The sequence below is a fragment of the Mercenaria mercenaria genome, chromosome 18, assembly GCF_021730395.1.
Source record: "Mercenaria mercenaria strain notata chromosome 18, MADL_Memer_1, whole genome shotgun sequence".
NCBI classification, from domain to species: domain Eukaryota; kingdom Metazoa; phylum Mollusca; class Bivalvia; order Venerida; family Veneridae; genus Mercenaria; species Mercenaria mercenaria.
In genome coordinates, this window is record NC_069378.1 from 32,529,025 (window position 1) to 32,552,325 (window position 23,301).

The window sequence follows — 23,301 nt, forward strand, 5'->3', positions numbered from 1 at the left end:
AAAAAGATAGATCTGTGAGGCTTTCAAATTCATTTAAACACGACAGCTGCAGTGGACTGATATTTTTTTGTTCTTATAAGAAACCATGCTCATAGTTCTGTTATTACATATATGTCTTATCTGATAAAAATGTCACACAAAGAAGAAGGAAAAAACATACTGATCTATAACTGAAGTGTGCTTTTAAACAGAATGATACAGCTACTTACTTCGAATGATGATACTACTGTGGTATTACTAAAATTTAGTTCTATAATATTAAATTTTGATAAACCACAGAAACTGAAATTTTAATTCTAAGTTTGCAAGATTTAAGCTTATCGAATAATATTTGGGTAATCCTTGAACTAAGCAAACTTTTTAGTTAATTAAGCCATATGCGTTCTAAATTCTAATTGTTGATAGTACGCTGTTCTGCTCTGGTACCCAGCACTACTGATATTATCCAGTTGATGGGAATCAACGCCTGCTTTCCATTGTCGTAACTGTTCAGTCTACACTAGGTTTTATTTAGAACTGTCCACATATGTAATCATTTCGAAACAATGACCCTTTTTTTCACTCCACTGACTTAGAGTGTGTGCAAATGTCCATATATGAACTTTTATTTTTATGCTAACAGGTCAAATACTGAAAATTACCAGTGAGATATTTCCCTGTTTCACTCACAGTGCTGAACTTCTTTTTTATTTAGAAAAAAAAATGTCTACCCTGCAAAATATATCCATAATAATCTCCTTTTCATGCCTTTGGAAATACTGACCTCCCTATGGCTATCCTAAAATTCAAGCCGTTCACAATTCTGTACGCAACAACTTAGCTATGCTTTCAAAGAAATGATAGTGTAAAAATGCTCAAGAAATGTTACCTTCGTTGCTTGTTTATCCTTCACACTTTTCAACGTTTTACTATCGTGTTTGGTGGCGGTAGCACATTTAGTTGGGTGTTGATAAATTATCACAAAAAAAAACAAACAACAAAACACAAATCAATCTTACGTACTATGCCAGCATTTTCGTCGAAGTAGTTTTCCAACCAGGACCAGATTTGTTTCCATTGGTATTTGGCCATTCAAAAATGTATCCACAGATTTTTTTAAATTTACGTCCTCTACCGAAGACAATTACCCCACTCAAAAAAACCTCCTTCCACAAACCTCCTTCCACATCCTATTCTAAACAGTCTAATTCATAGATTTCACGCCACACCGTGTTATTTCTGCTTAGTAATACCTAAAAATACCAGTCACACACCCCCACCCGCTTCCTCTAAAATACCAAACTCCCCATCTTGTCCCTCAATATAACCCACTCCACCTCCAATTTATCTGTAAAACGGGAACATTTAGTCAAAACATGAAATAAGAAGAAAATTGTTTTTAACATATAACATTAACATATCGTGAACGCCGTATCTTACGTATGACCATGCCATCGTGAAAATATTGCATCTGGTATTGACTCGAGAAAGATATTACAATTTTGCACCGAACCAAACAAATATCCTTCATACAATACTTACAATTACAGGAATAGAATAAAGATAAAGATGTGTCTTCTGCTGAACAGAGGTTTTACCTTATTGAAAGTCATTCATATATTCATTTATATCTGGGATTGATAATAAAACCGAAAATCGTGGCATAAGGAGATAAAACTCGCCAAATAAGGAAAGTTAATGCCCTTTCATTTAATACAAACATTACATGAATATATTCAATTAATATTATAACTGTAAGAGAGATTTATGCCATCTTTTAGTAAATGAATTTTACATAATTAGTTACTTTAAACGTAAATCTTTTTTGGGGAAAAGAAACGCTGGACCTTCGAATGAAAGGATTAGTGTTTTAGTTTTTAGATTTGTCTTTTATATTAGATTTGTCTTTAATATATATCGAACTGAAATAGAATGAGATGGGTTGGTTAAAAAATAATTCGAGTGTTTTGTTGCTAATAACGGTGATAGCTCTTCTAGGAGTTTTGATGTATTTTCATTACGGAGAAATTCAGGACGTTACGTTTAGAAACTTCAACTTTGATACGAAATTAGAACTACAACCAATTACTCCTGACACCGACATTCATCGAACAGTTGCGATACTTATTCAGCAGAGAAATAACCTTTCACGTGCCTTGAATTTGAAACGACAGAAAATAGGACAGCTGGAATGTGAGGTTAGTACCTAAACTTGTATTACGTTGACAATTGTGAAGAAAAAATGTCATGAGTTACAGTAAACTCTGTTCATCAAATTTGAGTAAGACTAGATGCTAAATTCTACGCTTCCGGCTAATATATACTGGACAGCAGAAGTAACTATCCAATGTATATCTGGGGTATATTTTGATAAAAAAAAAACTTAAATATACTTATTTTCTTCGTACCACATTAAACTTGAAGAACTTACGTGTCAATTTAAAAAATCGTCAGTAGTCCAACAATAGCCGTTTGGCACGCAATTCTGGCCATATCTTTTGCGAGTATGTTGCATTGTACATAACATCCCAATTGCGCGCTCGCGCTGAATTTGGTTCAGTCGAGCCATGCAGCCGACAATATTTTTTTTTTAACTTTTTGCTGTTTTTCGAGTAAGTCAATCATCAATGTTTCCAATGACAATAAAATTTCACATAGAAAATCGTTACTTACACGCGCACGTGAATTTCGTGCAAAACGGCTGTTGTGGGACTACTGACTTCACGGTTCATCGATTTTTTTAAATTTAACACGTGAGTATATAAATTATCTTAAGGATCTGTCATGATTCTATGTGAATTCTTTCATCGGGTGGTACAGAAATAAAATATCTTATGTCTAACATAGCTTTAGGACCCTATTATAGAGCTTCTTGTTTAAGATTAAAGCGTATTCAGCGCATGTAAAAAGTGAAGAGCGCCCATCGCTGGAAATAACACGTCGAGCGCTCGAGATAAGATACAGAGCGCTCTAGTTAAAGACTTCGTGCGTTCAAGGTTATAAGTAGAGCTGAAAACAAAATGGTCATTATGACCTTACATTGATCTACACAATTTCGATAAAATCGTTTAAGGTTTAGGAGTATATCACCAAAACACAGAAATATTTTATAAACGAACAACATCGTTACCAATATTTTACCTGACCATTACATGTTCTGCCGTACTGTCCCGTACTGAAAATATTCTGAAAAAGTTGTCCCCCTTTGAAAATGAATGCCATTTGTAAAGAAATAAAAATAAACAATCGTAGAAAACTGTGTTCCACTTAGTTATGTGAAATTTCAACACTCGCACGCTATTACAAACGCATCAAAACAAACATGTGTAACAGTTCCTTGAAAATGGTGAGTTTTTAAAAGCGCTTGACTGTCTGGAAGTGGGGCCTGTTTAAACAGTTCTTTTTTCGGAATTCAATGCTTGTATCAGTATACTGACACTTGTTATGCAGAGTAATATAAGTAATATATACGCTATCATTACAAAAACAACAAAACAAGTGTCAGTATACTAATATAAACATTGAATTCCGAAAAAAGGACTGCCTAAATGGGACCCAATTCCGGGCAGTCAAACGCCTTCAAAAACTCACCATTTTCAAAGAACTGTTACACATGTTGGTTTTGATTCATTTGCAATCGCATGCGAGTGTTGAAATTTCACATAGTTAAGTTGAACACAGTTTTCAGCAATTGTTTATTTTTATTTCTTTACAAATGGCATTCATTTTCAAAGGGGGACAACTTTTTCAGAATATTTTCAGTACGGGACAGTACGGCAGAACATGTAATGGTTAAGTAAAATATTGGTAACGATGTTATTCGTTTATAAAATATTTCTGTGTTTTGGTGATATACTCCTAAACCTTAAAGAATTTATGACGTGTCACGACGAGTAGTGTCGTAAACTGTTAAAGAAAAAAGACGAGCTCACTTTTTTTACTATTTTATATAGACAAAAAGAGCGACTAAGTAAAATGATGTATATGATATTATTTAATCAAGCTGCTTAAATTGAGTATCTTTCAGTGACCAATTGCGTTTAATACAAAGTCAATCATTGCTGTTAGAAATAGAACAAAAGCGTTAGATCATGAAAATATTTACTTTGTAAGCATAGTAAATTCCCTACGTACGTGATGTATCGCTGGGTTAGAGCCTTAATCAAATATCTTGACAGTTTTTATTATTTTTCATTTTTTGCATAATTATTTGAGTTTGTCTTGTATGTTGTTTCATTGTTTCAAAAATTTAGAGCCATATTTCAAATACTTCCTGAAATATTTAACAGAACTTAAACAAGTAATTGGTTAAATCACTTGAATATGCATGCCGGATTATGAATAAATCCAGATAAAAAGCGAAACAAAGAGATATGAGCAATCTTTACTAAAATATTTAACCTATCGCTAGAAGCGGGAAGTTTTCCCAGATTGAAGAAGTGGGGGTCGCCGTTCCCATATATCCAAGGCCAGTAACTACAAGCCAATCGCTGTCATCTGCATTGTTTCCAAACTCATGGAGCCAATACTAGCATAGCCGTGAAACTCAGCTTATCAGTTTCACATAAGAGTCTTTGACAACCTTGAAAGTGGTAAAACAAACAGATGTAATCATTATGGATTTAGTAAGGCATTTGGTAAGGTTGATCACAATACAATTAAAAGCAAATCCAGACTGTTAGGAGTTCATTCTATTGTCTACTTGACAGTCTAGTCTTGATCAGACTCCCTAACATTACATAATGATCTGTATGCTCTTGAACAGTGGAAACAGCACTTGTCCATGGAATACAACCCTGGTAAGCATGATGTGTTGCGAATAACCAGGAAAGGAAGCCACATATGTTGCCCTACATTCTACGTGAACCACCAATGCCGCTTAATACCTCAGAGTGACAATATCTAAAGATTTAACCTAGTCTATGGCATGTCAAACGTTGCTAAATTATATATGTATGTTATTATTATTGTATGTTTGTTATTGTTATTCAATGTAGTGTCATTTATATTCTAAAATTTGCTATTGTTATAGTATACGTCGTTATTCTTATGGTATGTTCGATATTCTTATGGAAAAGTCATTATTGTTATTCTGTGTTTCGTTATTGTTATTGTATCTTTGATATTGTTATTCAATGTCGTGTCATTCATATTTTAAGTCTTACCTTTGTTATTGTATATGTCGTTATTCTTATTGTATGTTCGATATTCTTATGGTAAAAGTCATTATTGTTATTCTATATTTCGTTATTGTTATTCAGTGTCTTGTCATTCATATTCTAAGTGTTACCATTGTTATTCTATATGTCGTTATTCTTATTGTATGTCCGATATTCTTATTGTAAAAAACGTTATTGTTGTTGTATATTCATTATTGTTTTTGTAAGCTTGATATTCTTATTGTATGTGCGATTTCCCGCGATATAAATAGCACAGCGACGCTATACAAATACAATCACATAACGTAGAATAAGAATGACACGTTTTGGAAATAGAATTGTCAGATATTGAACAACAATGACGACTTTTACCATAAGAATATCGAACATACAATAAGAATAACGACATATACAATAACAATGGTAAGACTTAGAATATGAATGACACGACATTGAATAACAATATCAAAGATACAATAACAATAACGAAATATAGAATAACAATAATGACTTTTAGAATATGAATGACAAGACATTGAATAACAATAACAAACATACAATAATAATAACATACAATAATTTAGAAACGTTTGACATGCCATTCTAGTCAGCTCAAATCAACAATAATAATTTCAAAGCAAATATTTCCTTCCGTTGCATAACGAGAAACGCCAAGACGAACAATAAGGAAATTGAGTTAAGGCTGATAATATCTGTGTCCCTTAGTAAGAATATTGTTCAATTGTTCGACGCCCGTGGCAAGACTCCCTAACCAAGGAACTTGACATGATTAACAAGGCAGCAGCTTGCTGTGTCTGCAACAACTATGACTACATAAAACAGTGTTTTCCACATGATAAACACCCTACACTGACAAACTCTAGAGCAACAACGACAATGAAACATATCTAAGGTAATGTTGATCGCAATCAATTCACCCAAGTACCTAATTCACGCAGACAATACTATTAAAATTATATCTTTCCATTCCCAGCCTTAAGTATTTGTTGAGAGGCTGGCCACTGTACCCCGTCTTTGCGGTATTTCTTTCGTTTTCAACCTAAGCAGAGTAACAATTTTTCTTCTTCTTTCAAACCTGCTCTTTGTGAGATCTTTCACATTTTTAACAACTGTCAACATTGCTTGCGCATCAGTTAAGCAGGTGTTTTTACCAGCCCTCGCGACAGAGTGGATCAAAAACCTCGCTAGCGCTCGTGTTTCCATATCACCCTAACCTTCGGATTAGGGAAAACCCTGTCTTACACAGACAGTCATATAAGATCCTTATAATCTAAATCGAGCTACAGACACTAACATTGCGGGCTAAACACTTTCATCCTAGATTCTCCTAGATAAACAATTGACAATATTTGTACCGACCGACATTCTTTACCTCCAAACTGAAGATCATCTAATATCTTAAGATTTTGACTTTTTCAAATACACCATCCCAAAACAATTGTTTAAATGTTGCGTGCAAGAGAGAAGCCCAGAAAAGGTGCTTTTTATCGTATTATGTTTGGTACCTTACAATTCAAAATCTCCTTTAGAAAATGTGAAAATGGTGTGAAGGCCGACAGGATGTCTCCTAAATAATTATGCAGTCGTTTTTTCTGTATCTGTTGAACTGAAGTAAACATTATTGGTCTAGTTTAGTTTAAACATTTGTTGCTAGCCCTAAGAAAACATAGTATACATTTATACATTAACAATTAACAAGTTAGCATAGTATTGTTATATAATAAGGAAAGGATAGGAATGAAAGACAAGTCTTATAGAATTCTTCTCTGTGGAGATTCAGGTTTGTATAAGATTACTGGAATATAGCTCAGATGGTGGCAAGAACTCCCTGAAATTCGTTAAAATAATGTGGACTTGCGAATGGGCAGAAAGAAACCCTACTGTCCCAAAGATTTTGCTGCCATTAAAATTAATTTCTAGCTGCTTTGAAACACATGAGACGTGATATCCTTAACAAAATCCTACAACCGTGTAGCCTAAACTTGATCGAAATATTTAAACCATTTTTTTCAAACCGTTTATATGTTAGAATTACCGCATCATGAACTTGCATGCCTGGTATTTCAAATGTGTGCGTATGCCGGACCCAAAAGTGGTTATATAAAAGTTATTGCTGCGAGGTGGCAGTGGTGCTAATATTTTCACATAAAATGGCAGATAAAACCCAGTTATTTGCTGCCATTATGAATATCTTAATTGTTGCTGACATTAATTTTGTACAGCATCATTTTACTTTTCCTGTTAAAGGATTTAATGCAGTGCTTAGCACTGTAATCTACAAGATAAATCAACCTGTAATCTACGAAATAAATAAACCTCGTAGTACTGTAAACAAACAGATTATTTGTGCGTGGTCTTATATTTGCACAAAGAACAAAAAAACAATAAGAAATAATTAAAATGTTGTTAGAACATGCAGCTGTTACTGTTTAAATTAATGATTCATTTATTGTTGAAATCTAAGTCGTAAACTAAATAAATATTTAAGTAGCACATTTTTTTTGCCTTTGCAATAAAATTAATGTCTCATAAAGGTCTTGACCGTATGTTGTAGCAGTATCTATAGTTTCATATGAAAACGCTTGTGTTTAAAAGCAGTATTAATAAGTCCCACAGATATTTCTCTGTGGGGGTTATTGGTTACATTATCATATTTCAGTTTATCTTTATTTCATATAAACGCATTTCAAAGATATGATTTAACCATTTAAAGGTCCAATGGTACTAAATATTAGGTAATCGGATAATGGCGGAATCCTTATTTTTTTCCCCCGTTAAAGTGGCATTTTTACGTTTTATGTAAGCCAGTTCCTGTTTTTGTTTCATTGTCACATGATTGTGGACCTATACTTGACATTTTAGTAGCATTTTCAAGGAGATCTTTGCATTTATAGAAATTTAAACAAACCTTAGAGTAAGTGTACTCGGTTTCGCACAGTTCACGGTTCCGCACACCAAAGAATTTTCCGTTTCTTGTAATGAAATACTTGCCAAGAGAAATTTAAACTGGTGAAATCAAGGGACCAGGTCTCCTTTTGAATGTTCCTATAGTTTTCTAAACGACAAGCAGGCATCCTGATAAAAGACAAAGATATATAAAAGTGTAGTAAAAGTATCACCCAGACAGCATAAAATTAGACACCACTGAGGGTACCTCGCTTGTGCATGGTATAGCGACATCATTATGATAATGACAGCTAAAAATACAGTTTCTACAGAAGTATCAGTGTTGTGCAATTTCGATTCAACCAATTTCCGTACTGTACAAAGAATTAGAGAATTTTTAGTCACGGTGTGCGAAACCGGGTACAAATATGTCCGAATAATGGGTCATTTTCTGGCTATATTGGAGAGCTAACAGTGGTGAGCAGTTATCACATGAAGAATAACCTAGTGCATAAATAAAGAGCCATGTATCTATTCTTCTGCCTGAAAATGCAAAATGATAAATTGCTTCCACATATTTCAGTTTATTTCAAGAAGTGTGTAAAAAGTGTGCGAAACCAGGTACACTGACTCTATAGTTCAAACATCGTTTTTATCCAACGACAAGCGAGGGATTTTCAAAAAAGTAACCAATTTATTTTCGTATTGTTTCATAACTGAAGAATCTGATCCACTTAAGGAGGTAGGTTACCTTGATATTTGTAAGTGCGCATGTCCAACCGGAAGCTAACGTGACGATTTACGGCGACGTTTACGACAAACTAAATGTGTTTGTATATCCATTCATCTGGAAATAAAACTTCAACCTGCCTCCGATCTCATGTTTAATGGTTTAATAATGCAGATATAATGAATGAATTGCCGCAGAAACGCTTCAAAACATTGTTGCCTTAAAATGACGTCATTGACGTCATGACGTTACGTGTCAGTTACCGCGCAAAATTAATAACTTTCATTTTGAAAGTACGTTATTCTGTGCTTTTTCTTTATTTGAACTATTTTTAAACAGCCATTATTTGCTGAAATACTTTTTATTAATCTTTTGCTCTGAAAAATGATCAATATTTTGCTTCTTTTATGTAATTATATTGAAATGTTATGCGGAATGTAAGAAAATGGATGATGGTAACTGATGTGATTGGGAATATAGTTGGCTGAAAGTTAACTTATTACGGTCATTTACAAATAAAAATTGGGCAGTTTGATTTGTTATACCTGTTTCCCAGTTTCCGTTGATAATTTGTTACTTAAATACTAAAACTAAGCTCTAAAATTGTTCAAATTTCAGTAAAAAATTGTGGTGTCTTGAATTAAATTGATGTTACCATGGAAACGAGGCCCGTGACCTATATGTCTAATTGTAAAATTCAAAAGCGTTGACACTGGTTTATTTAAGGAACACAGCTTCGGCTTTTTATTTTCATTTCAACAATATCCATGAGAATAATAGCAGCATGCAGAACGGTTTTTCAATAAAAATGTCAAACGACGGGCACTGCTGTAAGTATTTTAAGCTGTGAAATTTGTTAAATTAACTGCAATTCATACGAAAATATTACTAACGTTAGAAATAAGATGTTTTAAAGCTACATTAAGAAGAAAGATAATTTTATATAATATTTTTTTATAAGAAATTACGACAAAAAGCAACATACAAGCTATTTTAAACATCTCTGTTGCCATGGTTACTCTAAACTTTAAGAAAGACATAGTACTATGTAAAGTTCTTGGTATTTTGCTAATCATATTACCCAAATATTCCATGTTGGTCAATAACAGAATGGCACTGAAGCCGTCGAAAAACCCGTTTTCATACATAATTGTTGAAAAATGAGAGAAAATGCGTTACCATGGAAACACGAGCCCGCGACATATACATTTTAAGCTTTTATTAGAAAGCTAATGCGCATACTAGTAAAACTATTAATTATGCAGACTTCTACGGATAACAAAGAAACCAAAATACACTGAAAAGTGTTAAATATCCGTATTTTCCTTCTTCTTTCTATATAAAATACCTTAAGAGGGTCATGTACTTCAAACCTGGATAAAAATTGTACTTGAAGGGACAGAGATAAATGGAACTGAGATTGTAGCAGTTAAAACATTAAATTACACGAAATACAAAAAATCACTGCGGTTCAACTAATTTGAATTTACCCTGGTAACAAGGTAACCTACCTCCTTAATCATGAAGTATTCATTGTTCAGCCTACTATGGATTTCCCACATTCTAGGAGGCGGAGCAATTACCAAAGCAGGGACTGCATACACGAAATAATGTGTCTGTGTAATGAACAGACCAAATAGATAAATGAGCCGTGCCATAAGAAAACCAACAAAGTGGGTTTGCGACCAGCGTGGATCCAGACCAGCATGCGCATCCGCGCAGTCTGGCCAGGATCCATGCTGTTCGCTAACAGTTTCTCTAATTCCAATAGGCTTTGAAAGAGAACAGCATGGATCCTGACCAGACGTCTGGATCCATGCTGGTCGCAAACCCACTATGTTGGTTTTCAAATGGCGCGGCTCAAATATCAAATTAGTTTTTAGTTTTTAGTTTCATTTTAATGCAAGCTGCACCTTTCACTACCTCTACTGGTCTAAAAATAAACCAGGGTGCACTTAAATTCTACTATGTATTGTTTTATTTATACATGTAGTTGCTTAAATTGTACTGTTAGATCATTACGAGTTAAACCTGCATATTATATTTCCATTGAATAAGAATATAAAATTGTGTTCCACAAACTACTCGATAAAACTTAGTCGTCCACTCTGTATTTATGATAACTAAATTAAAATCTTCCAGCACTGGATCAACCGCTGTTTTGCTAAAGGTTGGCACTAAAATAACCTTGTATAAAGTTGTAGTAAACATGTACTTCTCCATCATCAGATCTAACCTGTCAGTTAAATGAAATGGGACGTTAGTTAAATGAAATGGGACGTTTAAATTATAAATAGGTTATAGATACACTTATTGAACTTCTAACGCATTAAGTTTTGCCTTCACTACGCTACGCTCCGTTTCGGCTTAGAAGTTCAATAAATGATCTTTAACCTATACTTATTACTCATGTGTTCATACCTACATTTTAGCTGTCAGTTTGGAAGATATTCTATAGTGCTGACCTGTCACACAAAAATATCTCTCGTGGAAGATAAATGACCCCTACTTTTCTTGGTGTTTTTGGTGGTTTATAGGTCATTTAAGAACATAAGGCTGGTAATTCTATATAGAACATATAGCAAATTTATTTACTACTGTATAGCCTTATAGCCAGTAAGTATAAACTGCCTTCTTATCAAAGATAAAAAAAAATAGGCATTAGGGTAACATAAGAAAAATAATCTCATTTGAAGAAGAACAACACCCTCAGAAGTCTGCTGATGAGCAATTAGGCGTATGTTCTCTACGAATCAAATACATAATGGAAGTGGCTCAGATGCAATGCAACTTTCATATTCTTACGTAACTAAATATACCATATTTCATCAGCAACATTGAACACTATTCTGGACTAATTCAATATAATGCTTCCTTTTAGTGTATTAAGTCCTACTGGAACTATTAAATCTATTTCGACATGAGGATGTGCTAATACAGGTTTAGGGTTGCCAGTAACTACTGAATGCGGAGTTGTTGTTCCATCGCTTGAGATGGAATATTTTAGTTCGGTAAGTCACACTTCATTGAGCTACTGATATCGAAAGCTATCGTAATTACAAGCTGGCCAATTAAACTCCGTGACCTTAGAAATAACCTCTGACGTTAAACTATTCTTTCCTAATTGAGGCGAATCTCTGACTGAACGCGTTTCATGGATTACATATGACTAAACCCGGGGATGATTGATTGCATGATTCTTTTAGTTCCTCCATTCTTGAAGAATATAACATATGTACATTCAGTCGGCCAGATAGACATATATCAGCAAATTTAAATGTAAAAAACTAAATATTATCGTTACCTTCAAATGCATGGTTAAAATGTGAAAACAAACCCCATTGCGACCCTCTAACTATGCGCAACAAATTCACGCATCGAATCGTAATGGAATGACCGGTCAATGTCTATTGCCGTATTTACTCTACTGAAAGTAGTAACAGGTTTAATTTGTTGTTGAATTTAACAATTTATGTTAAATAACTAGCGTAGATACTTACCTGACATCTTTTGACAGTATAAACAGGCATTGCGACCAAAATTTTACAAGATGATCATTTTATATTTATATAGACGTGCCCTAGAAGGAACTTTTGCTATGCTTTAACTTGTTAATATATATCGGTTGTAAATGGAACATCGCGAGGCGTGCCAGTATTTTGGTTACTGCGCATACGCCCGGTTGTTGGTACGGATTCTGTACACTTTTTTTCTATTTATAGTAATGATATTTAATAAAAGCAAAAGTGACATCATTTTAGCGTAAGCGTGTTTTAACAGAAACAAGCATAATTATGACAATAGTATTTAGTACAAAAAAAAAAGAGTGCTCCAGCGGCCATATTTGTTTGGTTTCCACCTATTGGACCTTTTATATGCAGTAACTACTGATGTTAACTTAGAAAACATACGTTTTTATGTGACGTTTGAACAATATGTCATGTAGAGACCTACACCTGACAGTTGAAAAAAATAGAGAAAAACGTCGATAAGAGAAAATTATAAGATTAAAATAGAGTGATTTATATATGGAAACATGGTTGCAATTGGAGCACCTTATTAAAATACTGAGAATAACCATTGTCATGCAAACGGGGATTCGAATGTCAAAATACATCTTAGTGGATGTTAAGCAATAATCATGCAATCGTAATGTGGTTATAGTCAAATGTCTGTAACTACAATTCTCTTAATAATGGACTAAACTTTGATCTTCTTAAATATCTTGGCAGTCAAATGAGATCTTGTTTTTTTTTCCGCACTTTCCTTTATACTTGTTATATACGGCTATGCGGTTGATGTATTAACATCAATGACGCATGATTTCAACAGAAAATGGCAAGTTTCCATAATGATGTTTATAATTATTTGGCTAAGTAATGAAATGTATTCCCGGATGCTTAAGTACGATCGTTCTGGTTATCAAATAATTCAAAGATACATGTTCTTGGAAATTAAAGCAAGAGCTCAGAGAAATGCAATACAAAATATACAATTAATAGTAGGCCTTACTTATAAATTATTCTAACACGACTCGCATTAATCTTTGCCCTACTTGCGGCAGGTGTTTCCGCCTTTGCGACCAGTGCAGACCAAGATCAGCCTGCACATCAGTGCAGTCTGATCATGGTCTGCACTGTTCGCCATTCATTTAATTTTAATAATTTTTCAGTGAACAGCCCTTCAAATGATAAATGGTACTGCCCAAACTGAATGATGGATCATTCCATTATAGAATTTAGCAGGCTAAGGGTTAATTGCTATATGAGGATATAGCAAACAACCTATGAATTCGATAAAATATAATTGGCTGATACATTTTATCCTCCTACGATTGTAACACAAGAGATTCTACTTCTGTTCCATTACATACGAATTATTCCAGGGCCAAACGGTTGTAAACAACATTTCAAAAACATAATTATGATAAAAAGTCGTACTGACGTGATAACGTTTTGATCTCTACGAGCGAATTAGCCGGGTCATAATTCAGCAATGACGTCAATAAAGTATGACAAAAAGAATGACGACATGTCTGGCCATATAACAAATTTTGATGATTCTGTTCATGAATAGTTTGTTAATTTAAAAATACTTATCAAAATTCTGATAAAAAAAGAAACAAATACCTTAAAGTTCCGTTGGCTATGCAACACTTTCTAACCATGGGGGTTGATTGTAACAGCATATGATCCGAATAATAATATCAGTCATGTGTTTACGAATCGGATAGAAATATTCGTCCCGAGGGCACCTGCGCATTGGGCGGTAACACGGTCCACATATCGTAGTTATCAATTACTGTAACAGTAACAATGTACAAGGATATGAAAATACAGAGAGAAAGTAAATACATTTTATGTTCTTATCAACATCGTAATATAAGAGCCTGTACTGACTAGCGACCACCAAACCGGACAGTCCTGTAAACGCTTTTTTTTTTGTCTTTAACCTTGTTAATCTGTTTACGATCAAATGGATGCTTGATTTTCAAGAACAGGGCAAAGTTACAACAGTTAAATTTAAGTATTTTACAAGAAATGATACATTTTACATGTCTGGGGAAGTCTGAAGTGGTGCGATGCGCATGCGCAGTATTTCCATGAGGGCCCGCCATTAAATCTAATGGTCCCATGCAAATTTGAGGTAAGCAGACGAGACGTTTAGTAAACACTTATATCGGGGAAATACAGCTTTGATAATTTAGTGCATGACTTTTACACACCCCAAAACACATTTTCATATCAAAATATTCACTTCGAAAAGTGAAATTTTAAAAGATTTGGTTGGGAGAGATACGATCAAATTTATAGATTCAAAAGAGGTAATTCGTACAATTATTGGACTACTTTCCATTGGTTGAAAATAAAGTTTAATTCAATGTTGAATGTAAATTGAAAATCAATAAAGTGACAACTCGCTGTCCAGAAACATGGTACTGTTAGACTTTAAAATAACGTGATTCGGTGGCCCTTTGTGCGGGCCTCGAAAAAGTACTTGACCTAATTTTAGAAGTAAACAAATAAGCTCTTTAGTTAGGAGGAGAACCTAGCTTTGTTCACGTGAAATTTCAACCACTAGATATAACCCGAGTTATCGTGAAAAATACTCCAAAAGTGTCCGGTTGTAGGACGCTAGCCAGTATAGAAACCTTAGATGATGCGTGATGTACAGGCCCTTCCCCAGCCGCATAAGGCGCCGCGCTACCGCGGCGCTTAAAACACGAAATACAGCTTCCCGCAGCGCTTAAATATCCCGCGTGGTGCCTCAATTATAAGCGCGGCGTCTTAAATCAGTAAGCGATTTCATCCCCGTGAGATACCTCATGTGTAGTGTATATGTAATTTCCCTGTTGACATGCCTCGACGATTTTTTTGATCAGCAAATTACGTCACGGCAAGTGCACACAGGTAATGAGAATCAATGAAGTGTTAAAACTAATTGATAAATAGTATGGATGCTGTGAAATGTCAAAAAGGGGTGCGTAAGCGGCCAGCTGATTACCAAGCACGTGAAAAGTGCCCTAGATTTCTTTGTGCAAAATTTAAATTAGACCGTTGTTTAGTATAATAACAAGTATATATCAATGCAGTTTGATTCTACTGTAATTTAAACTAGAAAATGCACAAATTTTAATGAATATCGAAAGTAAAAGTAAGTTTAGAATGACCTTTCACGAGTCTTATTACTCCCGATGTCGTATGCAATTTTTCCGTATTTCCTTCAAAAAAAGCTGACAGTCGGTGTATTTTTTTACGATGAGAAACATCAAAATTTGAGGAACTATCTCTGGTTTACCCTAGTAGGTCATGTAACTGAGTAAAAACTACTTTCGGACAACATTCCGAAAGTGTACCAGTATCCGGATAGTATATTTTGGATATGCGTTTTAGTAAACTTTAAACTAACTGCAATAGCACTTTTCTGTTAATGAAATATTGATGAAAGACCTGATCGATACAACATGACTTTTGATAATTATTAGTTTACAATGTGGCCTGAAACAGGCCTTTAACTATGTTGTTTACAACATGATCTTGGTTTCAAGATTATATAAGCTAATATATTAAGACCCTCCACAATATCATATTCATATGAATAAGTTGACATTCTTGGTGACATTTTTTAAGAGAAAGGCTTGAATGGTTTAACCTAACTATAAAGTAAGTAAAAAACCTTTGTAAACTTTGTTACTGGTTTTTGGAAGATTTACCACTTAAATTTATTCTGTGACATTTCCATTAAGTGTGCAATAAAGATAAATGGAATACATATTAACTATAGACATCTAGAAAGGCAACTACTGCTATGATAACTTTCAGGTTGAAAAGAGCACCCTGCCCCTTTCGGACAACACTCTGTCCCTTTTTGGCAGCACTCTGACCTTTTTGAGCTGTAGAAATAACACTATAATTATTATAATATATTGATGGTTATAACATTATGTGAAAATGTAGAAGTAATGAAATACATGTTGTTGTGTTTTTTTGCATATGGTATACTTAAAAAAGCACAATTTGGGTTCGATTTAAAAAAAAAATCGAACACGGGAGGGGGTACCCCTCCCGCACCCACCACTTATCCCGCCACACAAACTTTACCCCAGCGCCTTAAAAAATTTCTGGGGAAGGGCCTGATGTAAGTTCATAAAATAAACTACAAAAATAATGTCAAAGTAAACCGCTTATAGCTTAGGAAAATAAAACCCTTTATAACATTCTTCTCCAAGCTACAAAGCTTAAAATAAAATTCAGATATTTCTTAATGCAAAGTCGCACGGGTATTCACAAGCCCACAACATTACATCAAACAGATACTTTGATATCTGCAATAGGGCAACCTGTGAAGTCGCAAAAAGTATGACAATGTGTCTATATAATGTGTAGGAGAAGAAAATATATTGATAAAATTAAGTAAAATTAGAATAAAGTATTATACTAGTAGTAATGATGATTTACGTTGATGTTTGGCATGTATCTCCCATTAAAGAAGAAGATACATTGTATAACATTAACATTAGTATGAGATAATTAATGAAGTCTTGAATGTTTGACGTCAATCTTCCTTTAACGAAGTAAAAACACAGTGGCATTTGCATTAGTATAAGATAATAAATAAGCCCACCCGCTTAGTTCAATAGGGAGAGCGCAGATCTATGGATCGCGAGGTCGTGAGTTCGATCCCTGGGCGGGGCATTTTGTTCTCCGTGACGATTTGATAAAAGACACTGTGGCTGAAATCATTCGTCCTCCACCTCTGATTCATGTGGGGAAGTTAAGGTTACGTGCGGAGAACAGGTTTGCACTGGTACGGAATCCAGGAACACTTCACGCCGCTACATAACTGAAACACAGTTGAAAAACGGCGTTAAACCAAAAAACAAACAACTAAATAACATGAATATTAAAGACTGATGCTTGACGTGATATTCCCTTTAATGAAGAAAATTTGAGGTGACATACATAAGTAATTAATAAAGACTAATGTTTGACCTGAATGTACCTTTGAAGAAGTGAATATACAAAGATATTTGAGCCGTGCCATGGGAAAACCAACATAGTGGGTTTGCATCCGCGCAGTCTGGTCAGGATCCATGCTGTTCGCTTTCAAAGCATATTGTAATTAGAGAAACCGTTAGCGAACAGCATGGATCCTGACCAGACTGCGCGGATGCGCAGGCTGGTCTGGATCCATGCTGGTCGCAAAGCCACTATGTTGGTTTTCCCATGGCACGGCTCATTTATATAAGTATTAGATAATTAATGAAGACACTGTAGGCAACTTTTCCCTCGCACTATATATCTAATTGTTTCAGAACGTAAGAACAATCACGGTTTCCTTTGACCCATGTTAAGGACTGCCAAAAGTATAATTTAAAAATAACAACGTTTCAAGGACTTTTTCTTACGAACCGTTTGATGAATTTTCACAAAACTTGGCCGCTGTTTGGAATTTCCACAGTGAAAAAGCAGAAAAAACTTTAAATAACCTTGAAGTGACAACCCTCCACTTTTGCCAAAATTTGGATCTTTTGTTTTAGGCGTAAAAATGTTTGTTTCCGGTAACATACTCAAAAGATTAGGGTAGGAAGGTTAGTAACTTTATTTTAATTGTTTTTCTATTAAGTGGGACTTTTCGTAAATTCATTTTGTGTAAAAAATTAATACAAATAAGGGGGTCATGCCTTTAGAGCATCAGTAAGTTGATTTCTAACATCAATGGCCATGTTTAAAGCATAAAAGTGCAGTTTTGCAAGTTTTTTTTGAAGTTGAAAAAAATTTCTCCAAGGCCATAAAAACATTTAGGGTTGGGCCAAAAATTTAGGGAAGGTCGTGATACCGGAAACAAACATTTTTACGCCTTATATAAACGTTTCATTTAACTTCCGGAAGTGACCAAACACATGCCAGGATAAGAAAAACATTTTCTTATGTTTAAGTGAAAGTTATTAGGCGTAAAAAATTGTTTTTTCACTACTGGATGCACATACCATTAAACATGGTTTGAAACCCTGTAAAATATCCATTAAAATAGGAAAAAACCGTTAATTAACCCGATTAATTCTTGCATCACTTTATTTAATAGGTTTCACAATATTAATGGGTTACATGTTAAAATGCCATTAAAACACCCATTTTTGATCGTGAATCATGCTATTAAAAATTTAGTTTGGTAGCTAAAAAAGTTAATGGCTTTGAAAAAATAGTGAAATTCTGTATATTTTGAATTTAACAGGATTTTTCATGGCCCTTAAATTTAATTTAATGCCAATTAAATGTTCAGGTTCTGTATGATTTCATTTAAGGGTAAACTTAATGGCCCTTAACAGCAATTTGATCCCCATTAAATCCTACATTCTGTAAAATGTAATTCGTATATTTTCTTTTTTTTTTTGGTTTGTGGCTTGCACCTTTATTGAATGCTTATAATTCCAGTCCCACGTTGTTCTTAGACTAAAACAAAAATGGACTTTAATCACAATAAATACATACTACGCACACTTCGTCTATAATATATCATGATGCTATATTTAGTTGCATTAAAGTCATTTCCCCTTGATGCAGTTACGCCATTTTTTTTCAGATGTTTCCCAAATTGTTTTTTGTTTGTTTGTTTTGGGTTTAACGCCATTTTTCAACAGTATTTCAGTCATGTAACGGCGGGCAGTTAACCTAATCAGTGTTCCTGGATTCTGTACCAGTACAAACCTGTTCCCCGCAAGTAACTGCCAACTTCCCCACATGAATCAGAGGTGGAGGACTAATTATTTCAGACACAATGTCATTTATCAAATAGTCCTGGAGAACATATGCCCCGCCGGAGGATCGAACTCGCGACCCCGCGATCCGTAGACCGGCGCTCTACCTACTGAGCTAAGCGGGCGGGTTTGCCAAATTGCGTTCCTATAAAAAATCGGATTTATTTCAATGAAAGTCGGATGAAAACATATTACTTTATTTGATAACATCAATCTACATTATTTTGGCAAGGGTAAATACGTATTGATGCATGCCACTTTTTCTGTTTTTTTTTTTTGTTTTGCCTGTCCAAATAATCAGCATTTGTATAAGAAAATGGGTGGGGTAAGGAATTTACATTATAAAATGTGTTCAGACCAATTTAGATTTTCAAATTTTCCAATCCTTGAGTAGAAACTAAGGTTTATAGAGAAGTGAACAGTACACATGATTGTGAAGATTTACAGTCTGATTTAAATTCATTTGGGGCATGGGCAGATCAATCGCTTCTTCGTTTCAATGAGTCAAAGAATGTGGTACGCTTGATTGGGGAGATGGGAAGCTACCTGTAATGCAATCCCTCAAACATTTGCTCTTAGCTGTTTAAGTGCATGCACCTGAGCACAAAGTACTGAAGTAGAGCTAAATTGTGATTGCCCATTGTGCGCTGACATTGTCATCAACAGTTGCTTTTTGAATACACCTGATGCCTAATGTCTGTACCAATAAAAACTTGGTCAGAATGTTTGTCAATATTATAATGTTGAATAGTTAAAACTACCCACATGGTTACTTGATCTATTAAACCGGTACCTGTAAACCCTTCTCAGTACAATACAATATCCATTTATTTTCTCATTTCATATGGACATATAACAGAATAAGGATACAATATGACAAATGTTTGTACGAGGCTGTTACATGTGTTTACATTACAAAATAATGAAAGAGAAAAGAAGAAACAAATATTCTTCTAGCATTTTACAAAACAGTACATATGTATAGATACTATTACATATGTAGTAATACGTAGTTTAAATCAATACGGCAAATATCAATATGAAGTTGATTATCTTAAGATGTCTAATTCTGATGGCAGATTTTCATGGCCCTTAATTTGATATACCATTAAAATATAACGAACCCATTAAAATTGAATCTGACATATTTAATGAGACCATTAATCATTTTTAATAATTAACGGCCATAAACAGAGTATTAAAAAAATTAATGGCCCCATTAGTTAGTTCTTACTAATTAATGTGGAATTAAGGGGTACTTTTTTAATGGCACATTAATTTCATGCCAATTAAAATTTTTCATAGAGTTTTAAGGAGCCTGTTAACTTATTTTAATGGTTTATTTTAAGCAGCTTTTCATGGCCATCAAAGTCATTTTAACAATGTATATTTTACCAGGATTTTGATATACTTATTTCATGGCTTTTTTATGTATGGCATTAAAACTATGGTCATGAAAATCCCATTAAATAGTAAGAAGCAATGGGTGAATTTTAATGGTGACCTGTTAAAACTCTGTCAAAAACGTTTGAAAAAATCAAGGCCATGACCCTTTCAATGGCATGTGCATCCAGTAGTGAATTTCCCGTATCCCGACCTACCCTAAATTTTTGGCCCGACCCTAAATGTTTTTATGGCCTTATATAAATTTTTTTTCAACTTTTTAACAAAATGTTGCAAAACTGCACTTCTTATGCTTTAAACATGGTCAGTGACCCCCTTATTTATATTCATTTTTCACACAAAAATATTTTCCGAAAAGTCTCACTTAATAAAAAAAATCCAAAAAAAAAATCCGACCTACCTACCCTAATTTTTTTGAGCATGTTACCGGAAACAAAGAATTTTTTTAGGCCTTGTTGAAACAAAAGCTTAAATATGGTCTGATCTACTTTGATTACTGATAATAGGATGCGCAGATTTCAACGTATCAGTTTGTTCACTAACATAGCCATTTTCGGACCATACGCATGCTTGGTAACAGACGGAGAACATTTAAAATTCAATTTAATGTTAACGTGTTTAGTATATTATTACGCGTTGCGAACTGCGGATGAATATTGTTGTGATGTTTTAAAGGTGCGCATTTTTATCAGTCGTAACCTTGTCGCCTGAGACGACAACATATTTTCTATTCGCAAAAACGTAGTAAAACGGACGTATAGCCTTAAGCTTTATTGTGGCATATGTTAGATTGATAATACATTTCAAAAGTAAAAACAACAAAGTTCTAATTGTTAGGGAACGTACATGATTAGTGTTAAGCTATATCGACAGCACGGACTTATAATTGTTACTGTATTATATATGAAATGAAACAGTTGTTTGACGGCTGGGAAACACCATAAGCTAACAGTGTCATCCATTGAGCAGACAGTAGTTACGTTAAGGTACTTGTACAAGTGAAATATTGTTAGAACAAAAAAAGATGGGATTTACCAAAACGCACGTGATTGTTTTATTTTTAGTAACGGTGGTGATGCTTTTAGGGGTCCGAATATTTTATAACGGTGATACAAATAGGGATCGTTTAAATAGTAATTTGATCCGTGATGTAAGCACTGAAAATCGGCCACTGAAATACAAAGCAGAGGAAATGTACAACAACATAGCAACTTTAATTCAGCAGAGAAATAATATTTCACGTGCGTTGAATTTGAAACAACAAAAGATAGGTCAGATGGAATGTGAGGTTGGTTCAGCCCTATTTTATTCTTGTATCAGCGATACTTCTTTAATTTTTTTGCCAAAATATATTCAGTATAGTCACTATATGGGACCGCCCTTACAATATGTTCCAGAATAGCAATAGTTTTGTTCGCTCCTCGGTCAGTTCTGTCGGCATGAAATTCCATTAACAATTTTACCTAGGTTGTTTTGACGGAAACATGTTTTTTTTTTACTTTGGTGGGATGTGGGGTTGGGGTTGGGTTTAGGTAACGGACACTAATAACCTCATGAAAATAATTAGTCTTAAGTAGATGGTTTTTCTTTCTAGCAATGGTTTACATAGTCCATGCGATCAAGAAGAGAAATTTACGGAAAGGGCCGAATCACACAAAACCGTATTGCAACATTTACACGTGATCTGTGCCTGTACACGAATCCTTGCATTTACGGAGAAGATTTATATAAATAAATGAGTATGACTAAGTTCATTATGTTAATTAAGTGCAAGTTGTTGTATACATTTTATTGCGGAGCATAATTATCCATAATTAAACCACAGTTAATGAACTCGATGGGTGAACAAAACATTAGCGTTTTTATCAGTTTAAAACGCATTATTTTGAGAAAACGATTCAGTACATAATTATACTTTTTAGCATATTAAATACCTGTAATAGTAAACATTGGTCAATACTGCCCTTATATAGAACAAGAAAATATTCGCCTACAAAACTTAACGGTTGCATGCAATATGTCACTAAAGAAACATAAGATCATGAAGAAACAAATTCATTTAGGCGTAAAAAAAAAGTTTTGTTTTCGGTATCCCGACCTACCCTAAATTTTTGGCCCAACCCTAAATGTTTTGGAGCCTTGGAGAATTTTTATATATATATATATATATATATATATATATATATATATATATATATATATATATATATATATATATATATAATAAATTGCAAAACTGCCCTTTTTATGCTTTAAAATTGGTCGGTGATGTTAGAAGCAAATGTATTGTGGCTGTAAACATATATTTGAAAAGATTAAAAGCAGTGATATAAATGACTTTAACTTGTTTGCTATGCTGCTTGTGTCATACTGCGATCCATTATACTGTGGAGCCCGCCATATTGGTAGTGAATAGAACATGCATAATCATTTGTAAGTTTTTCATATAAACTTCCTAAATCCTGTGTGGTACACACCGTACTATAAATCTTAAAGATCAGTTTTGATATTACATCCGATTCATTAGGGAATCCGGAAGAAATTTGACTTAGCTAGAATCGCATTGCCCCGGATGGGCTAGCATTCGTAACGCATCCGTAGAACTCATAACTCATTCGTAAGTCATCCGGTGTATCCGTTAAGAAATCGGGGACATCCGGAGGCAAGGGTGCGAAGTTTTGAACATGCTCAAAATTTTGCCTTGGATAATATATCCGTAATACCCCCTTCACACCTACGATTTTTTCTTACGATTCCTTACGATTTGCCAACTCGTAGGCAGTCGCACGCTATCCTAAATAGCTCGTCGGTAGTGGTAAATAGCTCGGCACCACTCGCAGACGATCGCAAGCAATCGTGAACGT

The 23,301-nt window shown here is 34.3% G+C and overlaps 1 protein-coding gene across 2 annotated transcripts in view; it reads left to right on the forward strand.

The window, feature by feature from the left end:
* The first annotated feature begins 1,832 nt into the window (after positions 1 to 1,832).
* The window catches only part of LOC123538394 (uncharacterized), a 65,213-nt gene continuing 43,744 nt past the window's right edge, over positions 1,833 to 23,301 (forward strand). The window contains exon 1 of one of the 2 annotated variants that reach the window (XM_045322473.2): positions 1,833 to 2,177. In XM_045322473.2, the coding sequence (XP_045178408.2) occupies positions 1,917 to 2,177 (261 nt within the window). In that variant the 5' untranslated portion in view covers positions 1,833 to 1,916. Of the gene's footprint in view, positions 2,178 to 21,053; positions 21,726 to 23,301 lie in introns of those variants that run through there. The other variant, XM_045322471.2, reaches the window with a different exon arrangement.